Genomic DNA, 27,514 nt, shown 5'->3' on the forward strand with positions numbered 1-27,514 from the left:
ACCTTCACCCACCAGAGTTTCAAATCCTCCTCTCTGAAAATATTGCTCTGCCCACTGAGGACTTTGTGTTGGAGGGGGTGGGAAGTGAAAGGTGAGCATCTGACTTTACCTCTCCAAGCCAGCAGCCGGGCCAGCCCATGGAAAACATGAAACAAAAAAAGAGAAGCTTGTTAATCTTGTGATCAGAACTTGTGGCTGGCAAAAATGGGAGCTGAGCCCAATTCAGGGGCTGTAACACTCACACCACATTTAATGTTCACTGCAACATTCAACTGAACATTGGAGAAATGGACAAGCTGCAGCTAAAGAGAGATTTCTCCCTTCCCAGATAATCACAGAATCATGGAATGATTTGGCTTGGTAAGGACCTTAATAAAGATCATCTGCCATGGCAGGGACACCTCCCACTGTCCCAGCTGCTCCCAATGTCCAGCCTGGCCTTGGGCACTGCCAGGGATCCAGGGGCAGCCCCAGCTGCTCTGGCAATTCCATCCCAGCCCCTGCCCACCCTGCCAGGGAACAATTCCTGCCCAAGATCCCATCAAATCCTACTCTCAAGCCATTCCCTGGCTCCTGGCAATTCCTGCAGCCCTTGGCCCCAGTCCCTCTCCAGCTCTCCTGGAGCCCCTTCAGGCCCTGCAAGGGGCTCTGAGCTCTCCCTGGAGCTTCTCCTCTCCAGCTGAGCACCCCCAGCTCTCCCAGCCCGGCTCCAGGAGCAGCTCTGTGACCCTGGGTTTGTGCCCCAGCACAGCCCCATGTCACGATCCTCAAGGTGGGATTCATGATGTGGTTCTTTTATTCGATCTTAGAGTACAAAATATTATCATCAAACCAAGGACTTAAACAGCAAAACACACTTTATTGAGTGCTCATCAGCATAATATGTGATAGAGGGAAAAGAGGAGAAAGCAAAGCATGAGGAAAAGAGAGTAAGGGGATTATAGCTACCAACATCAAAGTCCACTCAGCCATCCAATGGCACAGAGTCTTCTGTCTGTTGGGGAGATCTCAAAGGGAAGTAAGTTTTGGGGTGTATTTTATAGTCTTTTACAAAGTGAGGGGCACAAAGCCAAAACCAGAGGAGACTGATGACCATGGTGAAGAGGCTCATTGCTCAGGGGGGCAGGTGTGGGGTACAAGTCTCTGCTCACCAGCAGAATTGAGGGCAGTGTACCGTAGTAGTACAGCGAGCACAACTGCAAACGATCACTTGGCAAACATCCACCTCAACCAGGTCAGAGCCCCTGTACCGAGTCCCTTGTGATGTTCAGGGTCTTTTCCTTGTGGCGGTCGAGCGACAGATAGGAGAATCTTCGGACCGTTTCTTACACCCCAGTACTGCCCTCGCACAGCCCCGGTACTGCCCTCACACAGCCCCGGCACTGCCCCGGCTCTACCCTCACACAGCCCCGGCTCTGCCCCGGTACTGCCCTCACACAGCCCCGGCACTGCCCCGGTACTGCCCTCACACAGCCCCGGCTCTGCCCCCACACTGCCCCGGTACTGCCCTCACACAGCCCCGGTACAGCCCCGGCTCTTTCCTCACACAGCCCCGGCTCTGCCCTCACACAGCCCCGGTACAGCCCCAGCTCTGCCCTCACACACTGCCCCGGCTCTGCCCTCACACACAGCCCCGGCACAGCCCCGGCTCTGCCCTGCCCGCCCCTCACAGCTCCCAGGCCGCTCCAGCGCAGGCGCCGCCGCCGCCGGAGCTTCCGGCAACGCTGCCCTGGATGGCGGCGGCTGGGGCTGGACGGGCGGCGGAGCCCGGGAATGGACGGGCGGACGAGCAGCAGAGCAGAAGGATGGCGGAGCGGCGGCTGTGGCTGTGGCTGTGGGTGCCGAGCGGGCTGTGGGTGCTGGCGGCCGTGCTGCTGCTGCTCCTGCTCCTGGCCCCGCTGCCCTGCGCAGGTGGGTCCCGGGAGCCCTCAGGGAGCGGGGCCGGAGCGGGGCCCCCTCCCGGAGCCGAGGGGGAGCGGGGCAGGGATGCTGCGGTGCCGCGGGGATGCGGGGAGGAATAGCGGTGTCGGTGAGGATCTGTCCTGTTCCCAGGGTTTCCACGGAATCACAGCAGGGTTTGGGTTGGGAAGGGACCTCAGAGCCCACCCATTCCCAGCCCTGCCATGGCAGGGACACCTCCCACTGTCCCAGCTGCTCCCAATGTCCAGCCTGGCCTTGGGCACTGCCAGGGATCCAGGGGCAGCCCCAGCTGCTCTGGCAATTCCATCCCAGCCCCTGCCCACCCTGCCAGGGAACAATTCCTGCCCAAGATCCCAAGATCCAGCCCTGCCCTCTGCCACTGGCAGCCATTCCCTGGTCCTGTCCCAGGCTCCTGTGGACAGTCCCTCTCCTGTTCCCGGTGAATTGCAGCTTTGAATTCCCGTTGTTTGGCTTGGAAAGCACAGTCTGGCAGAGCCTAAAGGATGAATGAGGAAATAAAAGAATGGCAGGATGAGGGTTTTGGCTGGCAGGGCGGGAGCTTGTGCCTTGTCTTTTGTTCTTACACAGCAAAAAAACAGCTATTGCCCAAAACCTGGTGCTCGAAGAGGAAGTATTGTGAAGCATTACAAAGGAGGGCAGAGAGACTATTTGTACAGGCAGAGAGTGGCAGGACCAGGGATAGTGATTTTAGACTGCCTGGGGGCAGGGCTGGATGGGACATTGGGAAGGAATTGATCCCTGTGAGGGTGGGCAGGCCCTGGATCCCTGGCAGTGCCCAAGGCCAGGCTGGACATTGGGGCTGGGACTGGATGAGCTCCCAGATCCAAACCAGTGGGTGATTCTGACTCTGGAATTCTCAGTAACAGCTCTGCTTCAGTGACCTCTCCCCTTCCCCTGTGCCAAGCCCAGCTGGTCCCTGTGCTGCTGCTCCAGGGTAAATCTCTGAGTTCTCCCGGGTTCTCCAGAGCCTTTCCCGGTGTCACATGTGAGGGGCCTCCCCTTCCTTCTGCTGAAATGTTGACTGAGATTTTCCGCTGGTTCCTGCAGCCAGGGCTGTCGTAAGCATCGAGCATCATGTGCTCCTCCTGGGATTTCCCCTGACCGTGGGGTTTGTTCTGTTGCCATTTCTTGCTTTCTCCCGTTGTTGAATCGATTTTGTTATGTAGTCGTTATTATTTTCAGCCATCGTTTACTGACATTATTGCTGAACATCCGATCAACAAAGCAGTGCTTTTTCTGTATTAGAACAGTTTGGATTGTTTCAGTTTCTTGGGATTTGACAGGGGAAGGAGATAGGCAGATGTGCTAAAAGCATCTCTGGTTTTTAATTTCTTCTTTCCACAGAAGTCTAATCCCTTATAATGGTTTCTCAGAACCAAGTGCCGTCATGATCGTGTGAACAAACAGGAGTTAGTTTTAAATGCCTGGCTTTTCATCATTAATAAAATAATCCAAGAATAAGTCTTGATTCTTAGGTTTTTCCTTGCATATCAAATTACTACCTAAATCACGTAATTTCTCTGCTGATTAAACATCTCTGAGTTATTAATTATGGAATTAATTTAGGGAAGCAAGCACAAAACTCATTGGAAATAGGGAAATACGTGAAAGGGTGGATGGCTAAATCACATATTCCTGTCTGTAGGGTGGAGGATCCAGAAGCAGCCAGAGAAACTGGATCAATATTCCAGGAAACAAGTGCAGTGGTATTGAACAGGAAAATGTTCAGGGCAAAGAGAGGAGGGTTAAAATATCAGACCTGCAAAAAAATCTACACATAAATTACAAGGCATTGTTTTGCTGAGTGTTTTTAGAAAACCCCAAAAATATCAGGGCACAGCAGTGCTAATTAGAAAGAAAAGATTAGGTCATGTCTCATATAAATGAGATTTCCACTAATTAATCTCAGCCAGTTTATTGTGATTTTTTTTTTTTAACATCAAGCAAGTTGAACCATTTGGAAGGAATACAAAAAAGAGCAATAAAATTCCTTCAGGAAGCTGGAAATTTGGCTTGAAAGGAAAACTTAAAGAATTGCTGCTGCCATTCAGCATTCTCTTGGTTGTGAGTTGTGTTGAAGATGATTTTCCTGGGAAATTTCCCAGCCCAGGTGTCTCCTACCACCCTGTGCTTGGAATTGGGGAGAAAATCTCTGCTGAGAACATGGATCTGGACAAGATTTTCCTACAGGAGCAGCTGAGGTTTAACAAGGAGTATTGGAAAGCCTCATGCTCTGTATAAATTAAGGATTTGAAAAGATGGGAAAGATACACTAAATATTCGAATTTCTAGCCAAAGCAAACAAAAATACTATAATAATTGAAATGTAGAAGTGTTTTTATCAGTTGGAGTCCGTGGGGCCCGTGTCACAAGGTTTTTGGCTGAGTTGTAGCCATCTGTTGGATAAATAGCTGGGAAAAAAACCCTGTTTTTTCCTTTGTTTTCTCATTTTCTGAGCAAATGGCCTTTGGCATTCTCTGGGTTTGTTTTAGTCTATTAGAAGAGCAACAAATTCCTGCCTTGTAGGAATAAATTCTGTAATGGGAGCCACAAGGTTTTATTGAATTATTTGGCTTTCATGTTTTTGTGCTTTCAGGAGTTATTTCCCAAAATCTGCAGCCTGTGGATCCCACTTAATTCTCCAAAAGGATTTTGCAGGATTCTGTCAGTCTGCTTTTCCACACATTCCCTTTGTAGAAAGAGAACTTGTGTAGAAAAATAAACAATATTTGCAATGAAGAGCCTCATTCAGGATAAGCCATTATTGCCCAGAGACTGCCCAGCTAAAATCGGATTTATTGGTTATGAGTTCGTCTTCATACAGACAAGTGTCAGACTGATCTCAAACAACAATATCAGGGCTTTCAGATATGGCTTAGAAATTAATTTAATTGGGAATTAACTAATAAGTTACTTTAAAAAATTACTTCAGATAAAATAAAAAGTCAAGGCCTAGAGGTGTATTTTATTTTACTTTATTTTGCTTCACTTTATTTTACTATATTTTACTTCACTTTATTTTACTTTATTTTACTTTATCTTATTTTATTTTACTTTATTTTATTTTAATTTTAATTTATTTTTATTTAATTCTATTTAAATTTACTATTTTATTTTCATTTTTATATTGAAATTTAAAAAATATTTTATTGTATTTTTATTGTATTTTACTTATGTATTTTTATTAATTTTTATTTTCTATTTTAATTTTATATCTAACTTTACATTTGAATTTTTATTAATTTTATTTTTATTCTACTTTAATTTTTATCTTATTTATTTTATTTCTATTCTAATTTAATATTTATGTTAATTATTGTTATGTTTTATTTAGTTTAAATTTTATTTTACTGTAATATTTTACTTTAATTTTATCCTAATATTTTGCTTTTTATTGTAATACTTTATTTTAGTATTTTATTTTAATTTTAACTTAATATTTTCTTTTTATTGTAATGTTTTATTTTATTTGTATTCTAATTTAATATTTATGTTAATTATTGTTCTTTTATTTGGTTTAAATTTTATTTTACCGTACTATTTTACTTTAATTTTATCCTAATATTTTATTTTCTTTTTATTGTAATTCTTTATTTTATTTTATTTTAATATTTATTTTAATTTTAGCTTAATTTTTTCTTTTTATTGTAATGTTTTATTTTATTTTATTTTATTTATCAACTTGGATGTTTCTCCTAGGCCAGAGCAGTCTGCCAAGCCCAGAGAATGTGCAGGTCCATGTGGTGAACACCAATTTCACGCTGAGCTGGGATTACAACGGGAGCGATCCCAACGTGACGTTTTCAGCAGAATTCCAGTGGTGAGTGACTTCCCTGGTGTAACTTTTCTCTAAAAAATCCTTTTTCTGTTTCTCTGATTTTGCTGCATTTCTTCTGTATTTTTCTTTTTCTTCCTGGATCTCTTTTGGATTGAATTCTTTTGGGATTCTCCCTCATGGGGAGCTCTGCTTATCTCAGTTCTTATGATTTAAAGAAAACTCCCGAGCTCGTTAGAATCTTGTTTCTTGTGTTTATTGGAAGGTCATCACAAAACTTGGCAGGTTTCTCCAGAATGACTGCACAAGTCTAAATCACTGCAGTCTGGTACATTTCTTTTTTCTGATGGTACAGCAAGGCTTTGTGACTCACTTTGTGTCTGATGCACAAAATGGTCCCCAAATACACAATTCTTTTATCTTTATACCTATTTTTTACCCAATTAACAATAGACATGTATATTATTTTTCTTAATGACCCAATAACTCTTCACCTATGTGCTGTACTGCAGCATTTTCTAACCAATCAATTACTATTAACTAAAAACCTCCAGGAGAAGAACATGAAGAGGAAAGAAGGGACAAGAGACAACACCCTGAATCCTCCATTTTGTCTCCTGTTCTCTAAACTAACTTTTTCACTCAGTGACTTAAGAAAACTTTCTAATTTACACACTCACACTTTTAGCTTTTTCCATCTAACTTTAACAGTTGTTTTCATGTATCACCATGAAAACACACTCATGAATTTCATATTATATGAAATTCAGTGTTTTTCTGGATCTTAGAACTGAGTATCAAAAACAAGGGCACACACTCTGTATCCCAGACTCCAACACCTGGGGGCCAGGAATGGCTGAGTCTGCTCTGGCTCCTTCCAGGCATTGCTGGGCTGTTCATCCTGCCCCTGAAGCTTCCAGGGAAAGGCAGGAAAAGCAGGGTGGGAAGATGAATCCTTGGGATGGGGGTGAGTTGTCTCATTCCTGTGAGAAATCAGATTATTTATCACACAAGGAACACAGAGCTTGCTGCTAATGCTGAATCAGCAGAAGGGTTCTTGCAGAAGATTTATTGGCACACTTAGAAACAGAGTTTAGATTTATTTAGTCTGTGGTTTGTTTGGTTTCTGTAGTTGTGGCCACACACAGAGGATTTGAGGGAATTTTCAGCATAACTTTTAACTAATTTCTCAGTGTTCATTAACCCACATTTCTTGGCTAGAAGTTTAATCCTCAGATGAAACAATTCAAGGTTTGTTCTTAAATATTTGCTTGGTTTCCTTCAGTAGTTCCACATCCCAGTCCTTTTGCACACACATTTTATGTATGACAGGTAAATATTGAAAAACATTTCTGAGATAAAATTACTGAAATTCTGAGCAACCTGGGATCGTGGAAGATTCCCTGCCCATGGCAGGGGGGAATGAGATGGGCTTTAAGGTCCTTCCAAACCCAAACCATCCTGGGATTTTGGATTCTAAAAAAATAGCTCTTCTTTTCCAATATATAGATAAGAATAGCTGCTTTGAAGATAGATTTACTTTAAAAAATGTCAGACTGCTCTGAAAGAGGATAAACAATTGAGGATAAACAATTACTGCTTCAAGTCTGTGCCTCAGGTTTTTGGCCAGGACATTTTAAATGTCTCTGTAAATCTCTTTCTTTACTGAGATGTGGATATGTGTTAATTAAAAAAGAGCAGCTGAAAACCTAATTATTGCTCCACTTTTCACCTCTGTGTTTTTATTTGCCCTTAATTTGCATTCCTGGCTCATGTTATAATTAGTGGAGTTCTGCTGGTTTTATGCTCCTTTAACCACTTTTGTCAAGACTTTAAAATTTCTTCCCATGAATTATAAAATCTCTGCCAGGCTAGGAAATACAATAATCCTGAGGGTGTCATTCTTTATTCTGGCAGTTGTAGGATGATTTATAAGGACATAACACTGACTGCACCGGTGAGAAAACAGCACGAAAAGGGGTGATATTCATTAAAGTTAAGGAGAATAATAATTTCAGGCTTTAACTGTGGGTTGGATTTATCCTTGCGCTGTTTATCTGGGAGGGGCTGTTGATCCTGGGGTGTTGTTTATTTTGGGGTGTTGGTTATCTTGGGGTGTTGGTTATCCCGGGGTGTTAGCTATCCCAGTGTTGGTTATCCTGGTGGTGTTGGTTATCCCTGTGTTGTTTATCCCTGTGTTGTTTATCCCTGTGGTGGTTATCCCGGTGTTGTTCATCCTGGTGGTGTTGGTTATTACTGTGTTGCTTATCCCTGTGTTGTTGATCCCGGTGTTGTTGATCCCGGTGTTGTTGATCCCGGTGTTGTTTATCCCTGTGTTGTTGATCCCGGTGTTGTTGATCCCGGTGTGGTTGATCCCGGTGTTGTTGATCCCGGTGTTGTTGATCCCGGTGTGGTTGATCCCGGTGTTGTTTATCCCTGTGTTGTTGATCCCAGGCTGTTGTTGATCCCGGTGTTGTTGATCCCGGTGTTGTTTATCCCTGTGTTGTTGATCCCAGGCTGTTGTTGATCCCGGTGTTGTTGATCCCGGTGTTGTTGATCCCGGTGTTGTTGATCCAGGTGTTGTTGATCCTGGTGTTGTTGATCCCGGTGTTGTTGATCCTGGTGTTGTTGATCCCAGTGTTGTTTATCCCAGGCTGTTGTTGATCCCGGTGTGGTTGATCCCGGTGTTGGTTATCCTGGTGGTGTTGTTGATCCTGGTGTTGTTGATCCTGGTGTTGTTATCCCTGTGTTGTTTATCCCAGGCTGTTGTCGATCCCGGTGTTGTCGATCCCGGTGTTGTTGATCCCAGTGTTGTTGATCCCAGTGTTGTTGATCCCAGTGTTGTTGATCCCAGTGTGGTTGATCCCGGTGTTGTTGATCCCAGTGTTGTTTATCCCAGGCTGTTGTTTATCCCAGGCTGTTGTTGATCCCGGTGTTGTTGATCCCAGGCTGTTGTTATCCCGGTGTTGTTTATCCCAGTGTTGTTGATCCCGGTGTTGTTGATCCCGGTGTTGTTGATCCCGGTGTTGTTGATCCCAGTGTTGTTTATACCTGTGTTGTTTATCCCAGGCTGTTGTTGATCCCGGTGTTGTTGATCCCGGTGGTGTTGGTTATCCTGGTGGTGTTGTTTATCCTGGTGGTGTTGTTATCCCTGTGTTGTTTATCCCAGGCTGTTGTTGATCCCGGTGTTGTTGATCCCTGTGTTGTTGATCCCTGTGTTGTTTATCTCGGTGTGGTTGATCCTGGTGTTGTTTATCCTGGTGTGGTTGATCCCGGTGTTGTTGATCCCGGTGTTGTTGATCCTGGTGTTGTTTATCCCTGTGTTGGTTATCCTGGTGGTGTTGGTTATCCTGGTGGTGTTGTTTATCCTGGTGGTGTTGTTGATCCCAGTGTTGTTTATCCCAGGCTGTTGTTGATCCCTGTGTTGTTTATCCCAGGCTGTTGTTGATCCCGGTGTTGCTGCTCTCTGTCCCGCAGGCCGGAGCTGGAGGACACGGGCTGGCAGGAGCTGCGGGGGTGCCAGGCCGTGCTGGGCACCGCCTGTGATTTCTCAGCAGCCATCTCCGAGTACTACGACCTCCACTGGCTGCGCGTGAGGGCTCAGGAGGGGCCGCGGGCGTCGCCGTGGTCCGAGATCCTGGAGATGGTGCCGGAATACGTCGGTACGAGCTCTGGGGACACCGTGCTTTCTTCTGCACCTCAGGGCATGGTTCTGCTCCCTGCCCTGCTCACCTGAGACCCCACCTGCAGAGCCTCCAGCCCTGGGACCCAGCAGCAGAACCTGGAGCTGCTGGAGAGAGCCCAGAGGAGCCACAGAGCTGCTCCAGGAGAGCTGGAGAGGGACTGGGGCCAAGGGCTGCAGGAATTGCCAGGAGCCAGGGAATGGCTGCCAGTGGCAGAGGGCAGGGCTGGATCTTGGGATCTTGGGCAGGAATTGTTCCCTGGCAGGGTGGGCAGGGGCTGGGATGGAATTGCCAGAGCAGCTGGGGCTGCCCCTGGATCCCTGGCAGTGCCCAAGGCCAGGCTGGACATTGGGAGCAGCTGGGACAGTGGGAGGTGTCCCTGCCATGGCTGGGCTGGCCCTGGGTGGGCTCTGAGGTCCCTCCCAACCTGAAGCAGTCTGGGATTAGGGATTGTGGAAAGACCACGTGTGGTTTGCACTGCACGACAGGATGGGTTTCCCAACAGGAACATAACACCAGGCACCTGCAGGTCATGAAATGCTGCAATTCTGTCTTTTCTGGAAAGGGAAAAGTGTTCCAAGTGGTGCTGGTTTCCTGATTGAATTTCCTGTCACTCTGTATTTTCCCAGATTATTTCTTGGAAAAATCCTTTTTTACAGTAGATTTTTGTAGAATCCCAAACCAGTCTGGATTGGAAGAGGCCTTAAAGCCCATCCCATTCCACCCCCTGCCATGGGCAGGGACACCTTCCATAGACCAGGTTGCTCCAAGAACCCTTTTTTGGGGAAGTTTGTGGCTTTTCAGCAATTCCAGTGTGGTGCTTAAGCCCTCCTTTGATGTTGGATTTATTGGACTGAGCTAAGTCTCTTACCTTGCAGGTTTTAGAATAATTTATACTGGTTTATTTGGAGAACATTTGTCATTTTAACTGCTTTTAGAACCAGGTGATGGTAGTGGGTTGTTAGGTTAAATTTCTTTTAGAAAAGAAATTTCATGCCTGGGTCATGAAAACATTCTGTAAGTGATCATTCAAAAGGAATTAAAAATAAGTTACCAGAGGCAGGTATTTTAGGTGTGTTATTGTAAACTGCTTTTGGGGGGTGTTTTCTCAAAGCAGACATGTTTAACTTCTTTTTATTTTCTGTATTTGCAGCTCAGATTGGCCCACCAGGACTAGAATTGCAGTCCACAAATGGAGTTGTAAAAGTTAAGGTTTCTCCTCCAGAAGAAAATCAGAGGAAAAAGATGTGGATCAATGATCTGAGTTTTAAATATAACCTGGTCTTCTGGGAAAACTCATCACATGCTCAGGTATGAGCACTTCTTTTTTTGTTGTTTAACCTCACCAGAACTGCTCTGAAATGGAATTGTTTGGTTCTGTCACTGTGTGACTGCTCCTGTGTGGTTTGAAACGTGGTTATTTCTTGGTGGGATGATTTTGTTCTTACTGTAGGATTGTTTTATTGGGATTGCCCTGATCCAGAGGTTTTTTTGGGGTGTTGCATTGTGAACTGGTTTCCAAGGCATCGTGTGAGCACCCAGAGCTCTCCTGTGAGGAGCAGGGCAGAAACTCTTCCTTTTTTTATCTTTTTTAGGGAAGTGAGTGTCATCTAAAGTAGGGCAGGGATTGAAGGGCAGTCTGTGCTCTTTTGGGAGATCAGATCAAAACCATCACTTCAGAAAGGACCTGGAGGGGCTGGAGCTTGTCCAGGGCAGGGAACGGAGCTGGGAAGGGGCTGGAGAATTCCTGAGGGAGCTGGGAAGGGGCTGGAGAATTCCTGAGGGAGCTGGGAAAGGGGCTCAGCCTGGAGCAAAGGAGGCTCAGGGGGCCCTTGTGGCTCTGCACAAGTCCCTGGCAGGAGGGGACAGGGAAAAAATGGGACTAAACAGCCTCAAATTGTACCAGGGGACGCTCAGGTTGGAGATTTGGAAAGAAAATTTCCCTGGAAGAGTGGTCAGGCCTTGGGATGAGCTGCCCAGGGAGGTTTGGAGTCGCTGGAATTGTCCCAGAGGAGTTTGGATGTGGCCCTTGGGAACAGGGTTTGGGCTGATGCTGCTGCTGGGTGGGACTGGGTGGTCCTGAAGGGCTTTTCCCACCTCTGGGATTTTGGGATTCCACATCAAAGGAGCAAAAGGCCCCTAAGTACAAGATTTGCATGAAGTCACCACCAAAAGCAGAGGAGAGAGCAGTGTTTGGGTGATGGAGGGATGGGAATGTCCTGGTTCTTTCTGGAATATCTGTGGGGTGAATTCCTGGGCATGCCAAATCCCTCCCCTCTTCCATGGCAAAGGAGCCCCAAATGTTCCTGCCTGTCAGTCACTGGCTGAACTGGGAACTTCCCTTTAGGATTTCTCCTGCTCAAACACTGTCCTGCTTTCTCTATTTTTACCTTTTTACGTAAAAATGGATACAGAATATATAATAATATCATTAACAACATAAATAATTTTATTATTATTTATAATAATATAAGTAACTATATTATTATTTATAATAATATAAGTATGTTATTATTTAGAAGTAATATAATATAATACAATATGTATTTTATATATATAATACAAATGGGCTGAAACCCTGCAAAATGACCATTTACAAATGTTCCTGGGGAGGCACAGTTGCCCTCACAGGCTCTTTGTGTTTGTTTCTTCCAGCTGCAGAGCAAAACCATTTTCCCTGTTGACACCATCAATGATCTTGCCCCAGACAGCATCTACTGCTTCAAGGTTCAAGCAAATCTCCCCAGTGAGGCGAAGCAAGGCTTGTTCAGCCCCATCAGCTGTGTGAAAAACACACAGAAAGGTACCCAGGGAATCTGCAAAGGGTGGCTGAAATTAAACTGGCACACACTCAGTTGTTCTGAAGCAACAGAAATAGGCAGAAGGGCCAAGTTCCTCCTCACTTCGGTATAAAAAATATATATATTATGTACATTTACCCTTCTCAATCAACATAAAATATGTCAAGGGTAGAGTTTTAATAGTACAAAAAGGTTTTTGCCATGAGTCGAATTTTGACATTAATTTGGAACAAAAACTTCTTTGTGTGCTTTGGGAAACTCTTTTTTTGGAATCAGTGACTGAATCAGGAGGAAAAAAAAAAACCAAAAGCCTCTGGGATATTTGGCAATCAATGAATGAACAGAAAGTTGAGCTGAGTTTAAAAAAAATGCTGGTTTTATATAATCCTCGGTGAATTGATTGTTAGATCATATCCTTGATGGGGAATCCCAAGTGAGAAACAGATAAATTTTAAAAATAGATAAATTAAATAGATCATAAGTAGCTAAATAAATAAAAAAATAATAGATAAATAGATGATAAATAAATAATAGAAAATAGATAATAAATAAATAAATAATTGATAAATATCTCATAAATATCTCATAAATAGATAAATAATAGCGAAATAGCTTATAAATAGATAAATAATAGAAAACAAATAGACAAGTAATAGATAAATAGTTAATAAATAGATAAATAACTAATTGTGGAAAGTCAAATATTAGACTGGAGTAGTACATCATAATTAGTTGATGGTACATCAAAATGTAAATAATTGATGGTGAATGAAAATTACTTTATACACAAAATACATTAATTAATACACATCTGTGGCTTTAAAAATATTAAAAGAATACCTGTGCATTTTTAAAATATTAAAATAATTAATATATGTGTATCTTAATAAAACATTACAATAACTGATACAAGCAAGTTTTAATTATTTTTATATGATATTAAAATAATTGTCACATTCATATTTTAATAAAACATTAAAACCAAAAATATCAAAATGTACAATAATATAGATGTGTATTTTATAAATTTTTCTCCTCATGGTATTCCCAATCCAGTTTATTTCTGCTCCTCTCAATATTTGTGCACTTAAATATTTTTCTGAACTGATTTTCAGCTGATTTTTAAATTAAAGGCTTGATAGGGTGTTTTACATATCCCAGCCTGTGACTTGCTATCTATATATATATAAATATATATATTTGTAATAAATATATAAAAATAATAATAAATCTAAAATAATATATGTATATAGAAATATATATACATATACATATCTATATATATCTATAAATATATACCAAATATATATTTTATATCTATATGTTTATATATCTATAAATTTATTATTATTTTATATCTATTATTATTTATATATAAATAAATATTTATAATAAACAGATAAAAATAAGAATAAATAGAAAAGAATAAATAAATATAAATATATTTATATGATATATAAATGCATATATATGCATATATAAATATGCATTTATATATATCTTTATATATTTATATATTAATTAATATTTATATATTTATATATATTATATATATTATATATTTATTAATGTAATGTAATATAATGTAATGTAATAGAATATAATGTAATATAATATAATATAATGTAATATAATGTAATATAATGTAATATAATGTAATATAATGTAATATAATGTAATGTAATGTAATATAATGTAATATAATGTAATATAATATAATATAATATAATACTAGAAATAGTAATTCTAAATATAAAATAAATATATACAAATAAGGTATAATATATATATGTATATGTGTATATATATATATATGAAAATATCTTTTCTAATGAATAATCTTTATGTTTTCATTATTCACATGAAATTCCCTGTCCACAAAATGAAGTTTTTTGGTAACTTTGGGTTTCCTTTTCCCCCTGAGCAGTGAATGACCCCCTGTGTGCAACCAACCTGAGCATCCTGGCTTTGAACATGAATTTCCACCTGCTTTGGAGTACCCAGGAGAACCAGGAGGTGAACTACAACGTGCAGTACCTCCAGTGAGTCCAACCTTTCCCATCCCTGCCATTTGAAATCCCATTTCTTGTGTTCTGCCAGCATTTCCTACAAGTTCAAATGAAATATTTGGTGGCTTCGTCTATTGGCTCATTGCTGGGAAAAAGAATTCCATGGAATACCCGAGCCTGGAATTTTTGGGGGTGTTAAACTCCTGATGGAAGGGACTCCTGAATGCTGGGGGACATTTTTCAAACTGGGAAGCTTGAATTGCTTAGTGGCATTTTGAATGGGAAGAAATTAAATGAATAGAGGTGAGCAAAAATCCAGGTGTTGGGAGGCTTCAGTTGTGGGCAGCTTGGATTTCCTCTGGGCAGACCCAAATAGGGCAGAAAACCCAAGGCAGCATATCAAAAACACATTGTGTCACTTAAAAAAAGGTTGTATCTCATTAAAAAAAGGTTGTATCACATTAAAAAAAAGGCTGTTGCATCATGTTAAAAAAATGTTGCATCACATTAAAAAAATGTTGCATCGCATTAAAGAAAGGTTGTATCACATTAAAAAAATGTTGTATCACATAAAAAGTCCATCAAGTCATATAAAAACCCCCTCATGTCTCATGAAATATCACATCAAACCCCATCAGATCACAGACAAAACCACTGTATCATGTAAAGAAAATCAGATAAAAACCGTATGGCATCAAAAAACAAGGAATGCCATAAACCCTCCATCATATCCCATAAAACCCCATCGAATCACATCCAAAAAAATCCCATTTAGAAGCAGTTCTGTAAAGCTGTATCTCAATCTCCAGCTGTTGAATAAATATTGTGGCCAACTGAAGAGGAGGAATCCCCCTGGCATTCCTTGGGAATTCTTTTGGCATGACAGGAAAGCAATGGACAACGGAGCTACGTGAGAACTTTTCATTTGGATTTTCAGAGCCTGAGCACCCCACATTCCATTTTCTCTGCTGAGGTTTGCTTAAAGCCCTGATTTGTATTTCCTGGCCCTTCTGTCTTCATTGTTCCACTCAGAAATGTCTCATATTAAAATCTTGATTTATTTAATTTTTATTTTTAAATCAATCGAGGCCTTTTTGCCCCAAACTGAGCCAAGTGCAGCACGAACAAATGTGATTTTCTCCAGGAGCTGAGGGAGCTCACATCAAAACTCCTGGGTTCTCTCTTGCAGTGGGTTCCTGAAGAGCCTCAATGAAGATTACTCAGACAAGTGGCTCAGTGTCCCCAGGTGTGAGAACATCACCAGAACCTGGTGCAACTTCTCCTCCATCTTCACCAACCTGGGATTTTATTATCTGCGAGTGCAGGCCAGGAGGGACAACAAATCCTGTTTGTCCAGGGAAGTCAAAGTGGATCCTCTGAAAATAAGTAAGGAAATTGTTTCCTGAAATGTTCATTGCTCAGCAAACTCGTGCCAAATGTCTTTATGAGCTGACAGGAGAATGGAGAGGGGAGTCCACAAAAATATAGTGAGAATAATTGAAATATTTCTCAGGACTTGATATTCTGAATAAAATGATGGAATTATACTTTTAACTGTGTATTTATTAAAAATTATCATGGATTTCACTGTATTTGAAGCAATGTTTCTGGTTGTATTTCTTTTTCAGTTGGATTTTAATTCTTTATTTCATTGTTTTCAGATGGAATTGGCCCTCCTGGTTTAAGGCTGGACCTCAGTGACGCCTCACTCCACATCCTTATTTCTCCTCCAGGAGGAGCTGAGCATGATGCCATGAGGGACCATTATGACTTGTCCTACAGGATCCTGTACTGGAAAAAATCCTCAGAGGTGTGAACTAATTAAATACAATATAAAATCGATTCTGACTTAAATCCTGAGTTTCAGTCCTCCCGGAGGAGCTCCTTTCCAAAAGAGGCACATTCGTGGTGTATCAGTCTTTAAAAAGTCAATTTATTGGGTTTTTTAATGAAAGAGTGTGTCATAAACCCCATCACTGTGACTTTTATCACCAGCAGTTGATATTTTCATGTAACTCTCTTAGAAATCTGGTCACTGTGATTTTTTTCTCCCAATGATGGGTTAAAATCTCAATTCCCATGGATGTGGCTGGGTGCAATGTGATGGAAAAACTCCATCCAGCACTGAAGTCCTGCATTTTTTTAGCCTACATTTTAATGGATCTTTCCATGTTCTTTAAATACTCCTTGGGGTTAAATATTTCACAGTAATATTGGTGAAATATTGGTGGGGGGCAGAAGAGAAGGAAGCAAGCTGCAGCAGGAAGGAATTTCCATGAAACTTGGAATTGTGACATTTCAGAATGGGGAAAGCGCCTGGCTCTTGTCCAGGAAGTGTTTGCTGAGTTTTGCTTGGGAGCTAAGGGGTGGTTTGTTTATTTTATTGAACCTGCTGCCCAGGGAGGTGGTGGAAGTGTTCCAGAGGCATCTTGGGGTGCTGCTGGTGGGACTGGGTGAGCTGGAAAGTCTCTGCAGCCCTGCTGCTCCTGGGCTTGCAGCAAGGTCTGACACTTCACAGAATCCCTTCTCCAGCAGAGGCTGCAGTTCTCACCCATCCATGTCCATCTAATCCCTCCTTTTCTCCCTTTTTTTTGTTTTTCTTTTGCCAGGGGGAGGTGAAGCAGAAGGAGGTGAGGCAAACCATAGCCACAGTCCCTGATGTGTCCCCCTCCACCCTGTACTGTGTCAAAGTCCAGGCTTTCTCTAAGCCCTACAACAAGAGCAGTGCCTACAGCCAGCAGGAATGCATCCACACCCCTGCAGGTGGGCAGAGAGCTTCACTCCACCCAGTCCTACAGCTTGGGAGGGAGCAAGGAATGCCTAAATTCCATGTTTTATCCTTGAAACTGCCTTAGTCCTTCGGGGAATCAATCACCTGTGCTGAAGAGTGAGGAGAGAAATCAGATTTGTTAGGGCTGAAAGCTCATCTTGGTGAAAAGGGACTCACTCAGAACAGAAAACACTCACTCAGAACAGAAAACACTCACTCAGAACAGAAAACACTCACTTAGAACTCACTCAGAACAGAAAACAAATCATGGTGAAGATAATTGGCCACATAAAATTTTATTAGCACTATCAAAATTTCTGACTCTTCAAACTGCCTTAAAGCTAAGAACATGTGATAACAGCCATGCCTGGCTCACATTCAGGATTCATTTCTGTCATGGTCCTCACTGCTGTGTCTTATCAAGCCTAAAAAGAACAAAATGCCACTTTTTACCTGAATAAGATAAATACTTTCATCTATTTACCTAGCTATTACTCTTCCCCTTATCCTTCTATTTCAATGGATCTCTTTAAATCCAAGCAGTGCCTTCAAGGCAGACCATGCCCTGTCTTTCCAATGTTTTTATACCCCAGAGTGAAAACCTTCCATCCTTTGATCATGAAGTAAGACCAGATTATATCCTTTGGATTATTTGGAAAGTGGCTGCTGGTGCATGTTAATTTTAGTTTCACCAGACTCCTTTCAGCTTGTTGAGACAGTCATGGAACCATGGAATGGTTTGGGTGGGAAGGACTTTGAAGATCATTTCATTCCCACCCCATCCATGACAGGGACAGCTCCCACTGTCCCAGCTGCTCCCAATGTCCAGCCTGGCCTTGGGCACTGCCAGGGATCCAGGGGCAGCCCCAGCTGCTCTGGCAATTCCATCCCAGCCCCTGCCCACCCTGCCAGGGAACAATTCCTGCCCAAGATCCCAAGATCCAGCCCTGCCCTCTGCCACTGGCAGCCATTCCCTGGCTCCTGGCAATTCCTGCAGCCCTTGGCCCCAGTCCCTCTCCAGCTCTCCTGGAGCCCCTTCAGGCCCTGCAAGGGGCTCTGAGCTCTCCCTGGAGCTTCTCCTCTCCAGCTGAGCACCCCCAGCAGGTGATGGTGGGACTGGGTCATCCTGGAGGTCTCTTCCCAGAATCCCAGAGAATCTTTGGTGATTCTGTGTTCTTGTGTTGGAGAATATTTTGTGGCTTCTTTGAGCAAAATTATCTCACATGCTGGCACAGCATCGGTTTTCCCTGGTGCCCGTGGCTGGGTGATGTGGAAATGTTGAATTATTTAAATTATTTGATAAATTCTGCAGCACAGTTGGAGCTGTTTTTTAATTTCTGCTGGTTCTGACTACCTTGACTGAATGGTTTTTATTCTCAAATTTAGGTTCACGTTTACCTCTGATCATTTTTGGGATTTTCATGGGTGCCCTGCTGGTTGTCCTGCTGGTGGCCACTCCTCTTGTTTTTATGCTCTTCAAAGCCTACAACAAAATCAAATACGTGTTCTTCCCCTCCTGCCAGCCCCCCCTGAACATCGAGGTGAGCTCTGACTTCTCAGCCATTAAACAGCTTCTTTGTAGGAAAATGAACTTTAAATATCATGGGAAAAAAAAGATGTTTATCTTTTATGGGTCAGCCAGGTTTCCTTTTAGAGTTTTTATCAGTGGTCTCCAGACCTTTGTCCCATCTCCAGCTTGGCACAGCTGGTGCTTGGCAGGGATCCTGTTTTGGAATGAAAAGGGCAACGTTCATGTCCTGAAATATCTATACCCAGATTTTCTTTTAATTCTTGTGTGGCCTCCTCAGGCTCTAATAGATGAAATGTTGCAATTTTTTGGTGATTGACAACTGAGAGCAGGAAAAGGGCTGAGACAAAATGTTTTTAGTGTTGGATTCTGTGAATGGAGGTGGGAGCTGGGATCTGCCCCAGGGAACAGGGACAGGAGGAGAGCTCAGGCCTCAGGCTGGGCCAGGGGAGGCTCAGGGTGGACAGCAGCAGGAATTTGCCCATGGAAAGGGAGCTCAGGCCTTGGCAGGGGCTGCCCAGGGAGCTTTGCAGTGCCCATCCCTGGAGGTGCCCAAGGAAGGGCTGGACGTGGCACTCAGGGCTCTGCCCTGGGGACAAGGTGGGCATCGGGCACAGCTGGGACTCCATGGGCTGGGAGGGCTTTTCCAGCCTCGGGATCCTGGGATTCTGTGTGAACTGAACTGAATTGTGAGTTGGTGACCTTAGGGGGAAACAAGAGGTGTGTCAGGGGTAGAAAACCACACGATGCTGCTCAGCATGAACATGGAACCTGGAGTGGTTTGGGTTGGGAGGGACCTCAGAGCCCACCCAGAGCCAGCCCCAGCCATGGCAGGGACACCTCTCACTGTCCCAGCTGCTCCCAATGTCCAGCCTGGCCTTGGGCACTGCCAGGGATCCAGGGGCAGCCCCAGCTGCTCTGGCAATTCCTGTGCCAGGCCCTCAGCACCTTCACAGTGAAAAATGTGATCAATCACATTTGTGTGGTGTTAAGCAGAATCAGTATTTAATTATTTAAGTCAGTGTATAATTATTATTGCTGAATGTTCATCTCTCCCCCTCCTGCAGGGATTTGGAGCACATCCCTTCAGCAGCCCTTACCTGTCAGCTGCAGAGGAACCTGTGGAAAATTGCTGTGTGATCGAATCCATGATCACAGAAGAGGGAAATCAGATTGATTTTACAGACTACAAACATTCCAAACAGAGCAGCCGAGACTCAGGGAATTATTCCAACGACAACAACTCTTCGGGGAGCAAAGGATCCAAAGAAACACTGGAAAATGAAATCATTTAACTTTGGGAAAGCAAAATTCACTTTATGGGATTGCCAACTTCACAGACACTTCAGACCTCTTTGTGATGGAAGTCCCAGCCTGAGGGGAACTCCGTGACCTTTGGGATCCTGAGGGGGATTCTGTGATCTTTGGGATCCTGAGGGGGATTCTGAGCTTTGGGATCATGAGGGGAACACTGTGATCTTTGGGATCCTGGGGAGAACGCTGTGATCTTTGGGATCCTGAGGGGGATTCTGTGATCTTTGGGATCCTGAGGGGGATTCTGTGATCTTCAGAATCCTGAGGGGAATTCTGAGCTTTGGGATCCTGAGGGGAACTCTGTGATCTTTGGGATCGTGAGGGGAATTCTGAGCTTTGGAATCCTGAGGAGGATTCTGTGATCTTTGGGATCCTGGGGGGAACTCTGTGATCTTTGGGATCCTGAGGAGGATTCTGAGCTTTGGGATCATGAGGGGGAACTCTGTGAGTTTTGGGATCCCTCTGGGACTGTGTGAGTTTTGGGATGGCTGGGGGGGATTCTGTGAGTTTTGGGATGGCTGGGGGGGATTCTGTGAGTTTTGGGATGGCTGGGGGGGCTCTGTGAGTTTTGGGATGGCTGGGGAGGCTCTGTGAGTTTTGGGATGGCTGGGGGGGCTCTGTGAGTTTTGGGATGGCTGGGTTTGGGTTCCCAGGGCTGTCCTTGCTGAGGGATCTCCTCACCCCGCTGTCCCCACCCCAGCCAGGGCTGCAGCAGGAGCAGCTCTGGGCACTTGAAGCTGCTGAGCTGAGCAGATCCTGCCCTCTCCAGCACAGAATTCCCTGTGAGCCCACAGTGTTTACACAGCCAAAGGCAATCCATGGACACAATCCTCTGGAACTTCCAGCCCCTGGGCAGGGCTGGGATCAGCAGAGCCAGGGCAGCCACAGGAGCAGCAGTGAGGAGGCTGGGAATCCTCAGGAGATCCTCAGGGATTCCTCAGGGGATCCTCAGGGATTCCTCACAGGATTCCTCAGGGATCCCTCAGGAGATCCTCAGGAGATTCTCAAGGATTCCTCAGGAGATTCTCAGGGATCCCTCAGGAGATCCTCAGGGGTTCCTCAGGGATTCCTCAGGGGATCCTCAAGGGTTCCTCAGGGATTCCTCGTGGCCGTGGCAGGGATGGATTGGGATGAGCTTTGGGCTCTCTCCAGACTGGTTCTGGAATCAGCTGGGATTTGGGAATTGCCTTCAGCAGAGGCTGGGCTCGGCACTCACAGCTTTCCCAGCTCAGTTGTGCTTTGCCAGGAGGTTTTTCTGTGGATAAATGATCAGGATGTGCTGCAGCACACTGCCCTTGCCATATTCCATGGTTTCCATGCTGGCTCCACCGGCTTCCAGAGGCATTTTCCTTTAAGTACCTTATTTTTTTATGAAGAAACTGTTTTGGGCTCAGCTGGGTTTGAGCATCCCAAGGGCTGCTGCTGTTTGTTCGAACCAGGAACTCTTGGTGTTTATAAATCCTTTTTTTTAATTTTTGAAGATATTACCTAATTTTGTAAATTCCCTATCCCTGTTTTCATTGAAGAACATAATAAATTTTACACATTTGCTTCTTATCCCTTTCTTGCTTCTGTGTGGTTTTGGTGTAGGGACATGGAAGTTCCCATGAGGAGCTGTCCTTCCTGAAAAACCCAAAGGGAGGGATATAATGGAATAGAATTAATCTAAAATATTATTAATATTAAATAGATAATTAGTAAATATAATATAAAAAATATTTTAATAGTATATAAAACAATATATAAATATACTAATAGCATAATACAGTATATTACATATATTAATATAATAAATAAATACAACATATATTTAATGCATATTAAATTAATATGTACTTTACAATTATTATATTATATTATATTGTATTGTATAGTATTGTATTATATTGTATTATATTATATTGTATTATATTATATTTATTATATTACATTTATTATATTTTATAATTAATATATAGTGTATAATTAAGATGTAATTTAATATATTAAATATAACTAATATAATATAATATAATATAATATAATATAATATAATATAATATAATATAATATAATATAATATTTATATAGAAGTTGAATTAATAGACAAAATAATTGTCCATTAATTACCTATTAATTAAATAATTATTAATAATTAATTTATTATTATTAATTAATTTACCATGAAATGTTAATTCATGGGAAGGATTTCACTGCCAGTTTTTCAGGAACAGTCAGTGACTGTTCCTGAAAGAGGCAGGATAATAATAATAATAATAATAATAATAATAATAATAATAATAATAATAATAATAATAATAATAATAATAATAATAATAATGATTTTTATTGTTTTTATATGCATTTTATTATATTATTAAGAGTAATTGTATAATTGCTATTATTAATAGGTGGTTTCCTTTTCCTTGGTCCAGATATTCCCAAGGAGATGAGTTTGCTGCTCTTCCCCAGCCTCAGGGATCCATCTCTGGGTGCTGTTGATGGAATCCTCTCAGTGCCCTGGGAGCAGTGGATTTATTATCATTTTATTATTATACATTTGTAATAAATTTCAATTTATTACTATAAATTGATATTTATAATAGTTATAATAAAGGATAAAATTGACTTTGGCCATGCTGGGTGTTTGGCAGCTGGGATTTCACAAGAACACAGTGAAAACAATTTAATATTTCTCAGGATCTGATATCCTGAATAACTCGTGCCAGTTCTTGGGAACCAATTCCCATCCCTGCTTTCCCATTCCATCCCCTGCGTGTCCATGAGGATTCTCCAGATTCCAACATTCCCAGGAGTTCCACTTGTCTCCTTCACATCCACACCATCCTGCAGCTGCAATTGAAATGGCTTTTATTTTTATTTTAGTTTTTAATTATTTTCATTATTATTTTTTATTTTTATTTCTTTATATTTTTTATTTTTTATTTTTATTTCTTTATATTTTTTATTTTTTATTTTTATTTCTTTATATTTTTGGGTTTTATTTTTGTTTTTTTAATTTTATTTTAGTTCTGAATTATTTTTTGTTTTATTTTTATCTTTTTCTTTTTCTTTTTCTTTTTCTTTTTCTTTTTCTTTTTCTTTTTCTTTTTCTTTTGTATTTTTGTTTATTTTTATTTTAGTTTTTAATTGTTTTTATTTTTATTTTTATTTTGAATTATTTTTTATTTTTATTTTTGTTTATTTTTATTTCTTTTTTGGTTTTTATTTTTGTTTATTTTTATTTTTATTTTAGTTCTTAATTGGTTTTTATTTTTTATTTTTATATTTATTTTGATTTTTTATTATTATTATTTTTATTATTATTTTTGGTTTTTATTTTTGTTTATTTTGATTTTTATTTCTTTTTTGGTTTTTATTTTTGTTTATTTTTATTTTTATAATGGGAAATTTTTATAGTGGGAAATTCCTCCTCGTGTTCTTTCCTTCAGTGTTTATTTTCCTGCTGCTTTCCAGTGTCATCGTTCAGATAAAACATTCCACAAGTTCATTAAATCCAAAATATAAAAATGATCTGAGGGTTACAATAATTAATTACAACTTAGTTACAGTATTATAAATTCTATAAAATATATATAAATAGATATAATTTTAATATATATTATGTTCTTATAATATATAGTATGTTATTGTAATATAAATATATATAAAATATACAATTATAATATATAATATTAGGTTATGATAATATATAATATAAATATAAAATATATATAAATATAAATTATAAATGCAAATTTAGTTACAATATTACAAATTATAAATTATATAATATATAAATATTATTATAATATATAATAATATATTATTTTATAAAATACATATATAATATAAATATAAAATATATATAATTATAAATTCTAAATTGCAATTGTTACAATATTACAAATTATAAATTATATAATATATAAATATATAGAATTATATATTATTTTATAATATACCTAATATAATATAAATATAAAATATATAAATATAAATTCTAAATTACAATTTTGTTACAATATTATAAATGATATAATATATAAACATATATAATTATAATATGTAATATATTATTTTAAAATATAGAATATATTATGTAAATATAAAATATATATAAATATAAATTCTGAATTACAATTTAGTTGCAACATTACAAATTATAAATTGTACAATATATCGATATATATAATTATAATATATAATATTATTAAATAATATAATAACATAAATATAAAATATATAAATATAAATTCTAAATTACAATTTAGTTACAATATTATAAATTATGTAATATAGAAATATATATCATTATAATATCTATTATTTTACAATATATATAATATGATATAAATATAAAATATATATAAATATAAATTCTAAATTACAATTTAGTTACAGTATTATAAATTATATAATATAGAAATATATATAATTATATAATATTTTATATTATAGATAGTATAATATAAAAATATTAAATAATAATATAAAATTAATATAAAATAATTATAATTATAGCTATAAATAATATTATTTATAGTATTATTTATATTATATCCTTATTTATATTTATTATTTATAATATAATATAATTTATAATTATAAATATAGAATAATAATTATAAATTACTATAAAAATATTTTAAAATATGAATTCTAAATATATACAGATATAAAGGAATATTTCCCGTGCCTCTAACTCCATCAAGGTGATAAGTTCTCTCTTGTTTTCCCATTAAAAAAAACCTCACTCAGCCCTTAAAGCTGTCACTGGACCATAATTAACATTAAATTTAATGAACATTTTTTAATTAAAACATTAAAACCCCTCAGGACATCGTGGGCAGCCAGGACAAATCAGTAAATTTGGCTCCTTGGAAAAAACAATTCTGGAAAATTTGTGTTTTGATTTTGGAACAGGATTCAAAAGGTCTGGAAATGGCTGGAGAGCAGCTGTTGGATTCTTTTATTTTTTCCTTTTTATTTTTTCCTTTTCTCTTCTTTCCTTTGTCCAGAAATCAACTGGAATATCAGGAAATTCTCATTTCACAGAGGGGCAGAGCCTGGGGCTGTTCATTCCCATCCCAAAGTGCAAAATTCCTGTAATTTCCTATTAAACCTCCATAAAATCATCACATGATGTGATAAATGTGGCAGAGAACCAAAAATTCTTGGGCTGGATCATGAATTTTTCACTGAGACATTTGGAAAATGTCTTTTAAAAATCAGTATTGTATTTTAAAAATTAGTATTGTATTTTAAAAATTAGTATTGAATTTTAAAAATTAGTATTGAATTTTAAAAATTAGTATTGAATTTTAAAAATTAGTATTGAATTTTAAAAATTAGTATTGTATTTTAACAATTATTTTATTGTTCTTGTTTTTCTCTTCCCTGGAGTTTTGGGGTGAAATCCCAGAAATTCCATTGTTAGCAGCAATTCCAGCCCTTGGAGATTCCTTTTCCCTGGAGCATTTTCTCAGCTCAGAGGAGCCAGTCCAGCTCTGCTGGGCTTTTTTAGGAGTTTTATTTCCCTTTTCCTCACTGATGGATTCATTTCCACCCAGGGATTTTCTGGGAACGGTTCCTGGTTCCTCTGTTGGTACCTGAGGCTTTGAGCTCCATCTGCTGACCTGGTGAGAGGCAATCCCCATTTTCCTTTGGAAAAACTCTTATTTCTTCTGGAAAAATCTTTTATTTTCCCTGGAAAAATCTTTTATTTCCTCTGGAAAAATCTTTTCTTTTCCCTGGAAAAATCTCTTCCCTAAAAAATCTCTTCTTTTCCCTGGAAAATCTTTTCCTTCCCCTAGAAAATCTCTTATTTCTCCTGGAAAATCTCTTATTTCTCCTGGAAAATCTATTTTCCCTAGAAAATCTCTTTCTTCTCCTGGAAAATCCTTTCCTTCCCCTGGAAAATCTCTTCTTTTTCCTGGAAAATCTTTTTCTTCCCCTAGAAAATATCTTATTTTTCCTGGAAAATCTCTTTCTTCTCCTGGAAAATCTCTTATTTTTATTCCTGGAAAATCTCTTTCTTCTTCTGGAAAATCTCCTCTTTCCTTGGAAAATCTCTTCCTTCCCCTGAAAAATCTCTTATTTTCCCCAGAAAATCTCTTATTTCTCCTGGAAAATCTCCTCTTCCCCTCGAAAGTCTCTTATTTTTCCTGGAAAATCTCTTTCTTCCCCTAGAAAATCTCTTCTTTCTCCTGGAAAATCTCCTCTTCCCCTGGAAAATCTCTTATTTTTATTCCTGGAAAATCCTTTCCTTCCCCTAGAAAATCTTTTCTTTCCTCTGGAAAATCTCTTTCTTCTCCTGGAAAATCTCTTATTTTCCCTAGAAAAATCTCCTCTTCCCCTGGAAAAGTTCTTATTTTTCGTGGAAAATCTTTTCCTTCCCTAGAAAATCTCTTCTTTCCTCTGGAAAATCTCTTCTTTTTCCTGGAAAATCTTTTCCTTCCCCTAGAAAATCTCTTCTTTTTCCTGGAAAAATCTCTTCCTGCCCCTATAAAATCTCCTCTTCCCCTGGAAAATCTCTTTCTTCTCCTGGAAAATCTCTTCTTTTTCCTAGAAAATCTCCTCTCCCCCTATAAAATCTTTTCCTTCCCCTAGAAAATCTCTTCTTTCCTCTGGAAAATCTCTTTTTTTCCCTGCCTGCCTCCCTCCCTCCATCTGGACTCGTTTCCCAGAGCAGGAGCGTTCACCTCCTCTCCCTTCTGCCGAGCTCCTTCCCTGACTCACAGCGAATTCTTTCCTCTCTTTCCACCAAAATTCCCCTTTTTGGCTCTTGGGGTTTTTCCCGAAGCCCTTGGGGAGCTCCTGGAAGCTTCCCCAGCTCCTGCTGTGCCCTTTCCCTGGGAGCTGGAATCACTCCCCGCCTTCTGCAGGGTCCCCAGGAGGGTCCCCGAGGGCTCTGGGGTGGCCTTTGGGGTCAGCTCTGGGGTCACCTGGGGTGAGTTTTGTCCCCAGAGCCGCTGTCCCAGCACCGGAGCTGCTTTAGGGTGTGTCCCTCACATTCATCTTCTCATTTCCTGCACATCCTGGAAAACCCCAACCAAAAACTGATCCAGGGGGGATCCTCATCCAGAGGAACCGCGGAGCTGCTCCAGGGCTGGAGCCCTCTGGAGCCAGGCTGGGAGAGCTGGGGGTGCTCAGCTGGAGAGGAGAAGCTCCAGGGAGAGCTCAGAGCCCCTTGCAGGGCCTGAAGGGGCTCCAGGAGAGCTGGAGAGGGACTGGGGCCAAGGGCTGCAGGAATTGCCAGGAGCCAGGGAATGGCTGCCAGTGGCAGAGGGCAGGGCTGGATCTTGGGATCTTGGGCAGGAATTGTTCCCTGGCAGGGTGGGCAGGGGCTGGGATGGAATTGCCAGAGCAGCTGGGGCTGCCCCTGGATCCCTGGCAGTGCCCAAGGCCAGGCTGGACATTGGGAGCAGCTGGGACAGTGGGAGGTGTCCCTGCCATGGCAGGGCTGGGACAATCCCAAACCTCTCTGGGATTCCAGGATTCTCCCCAAATGTCTCTATTTGACTTTCCTTGCCCCTGTGACCTTTTTGTCCCTCCAGCTGTTTACCCCTCCCAGCCTCCCAGAATTCAGGATGAATTTATTCACCAAGAGAAGCTTTTTCTCAGAAGAGCTGCTCAGACAAGTTCATTCCTGGCAGATTTCGGGGTGTTTGTCTCTCCACAAATGCAGATCTGTGTTTGCTCTGCTCAGGCC

The 27,514-nt window shown here is 40.6% G+C and overlaps 2 protein-coding genes across 2 annotated transcripts; both read left to right on the forward strand.

The window, feature by feature from the left end:
- Positions 1–1,709: 1,709 nt before the first annotated feature.
- On the forward strand, positions 1,710–19,863 carry IFNAR1 (interferon alpha and beta receptor subunit 1). The gene is made up of 11 exons (XM_058829005.1): positions 1,710–1,911; positions 5,641–5,761; positions 9,194–9,378; positions 10,553–10,710; positions 12,055–12,202; positions 14,128–14,242; positions 15,399–15,595; positions 15,871–16,019; positions 16,819–16,972; positions 18,366–18,520; positions 19,575–19,863. Exons 1-11 carry the CDS (start codon positions 1,734–1,736, stop codon positions 19,800–19,802), a joined length of 1,788 nt encoding a protein of 595 aa, XP_058684988.1. The 5' UTR covers positions 1,710–1,733; the 3' UTR covers positions 19,803–19,863.
- A 392-nt stretch (positions 19,864–20,255) lies between these two features.
- Positions 20,256–21,313, forward strand: LOC131574532 (uncharacterized). The gene is made up of 2 exons (XM_058829013.1): positions 20,256–20,327; positions 20,388–21,313. The coding sequence occupies exons 1-2, from the start codon at positions 20,306–20,308 to the stop codon at positions 21,311–21,313; spliced, it is 948 nt and encodes a 315-aa protein (XP_058684996.1). The 5' UTR covers positions 20,256–20,305.
- The last annotated feature ends 6,201 nt before the right edge of the window (positions 21,314–27,514 follow it).

Source organism: Poecile atricapillus, chromosome 1, assembly GCF_030490865.1.
Source record: "Poecile atricapillus isolate bPoeAtr1 chromosome 1, bPoeAtr1.hap1, whole genome shotgun sequence".
In the NCBI taxonomy this organism is placed as follows: Eukaryota; Metazoa; Chordata; class Aves; order Passeriformes; family Paridae; genus Poecile; species Poecile atricapillus.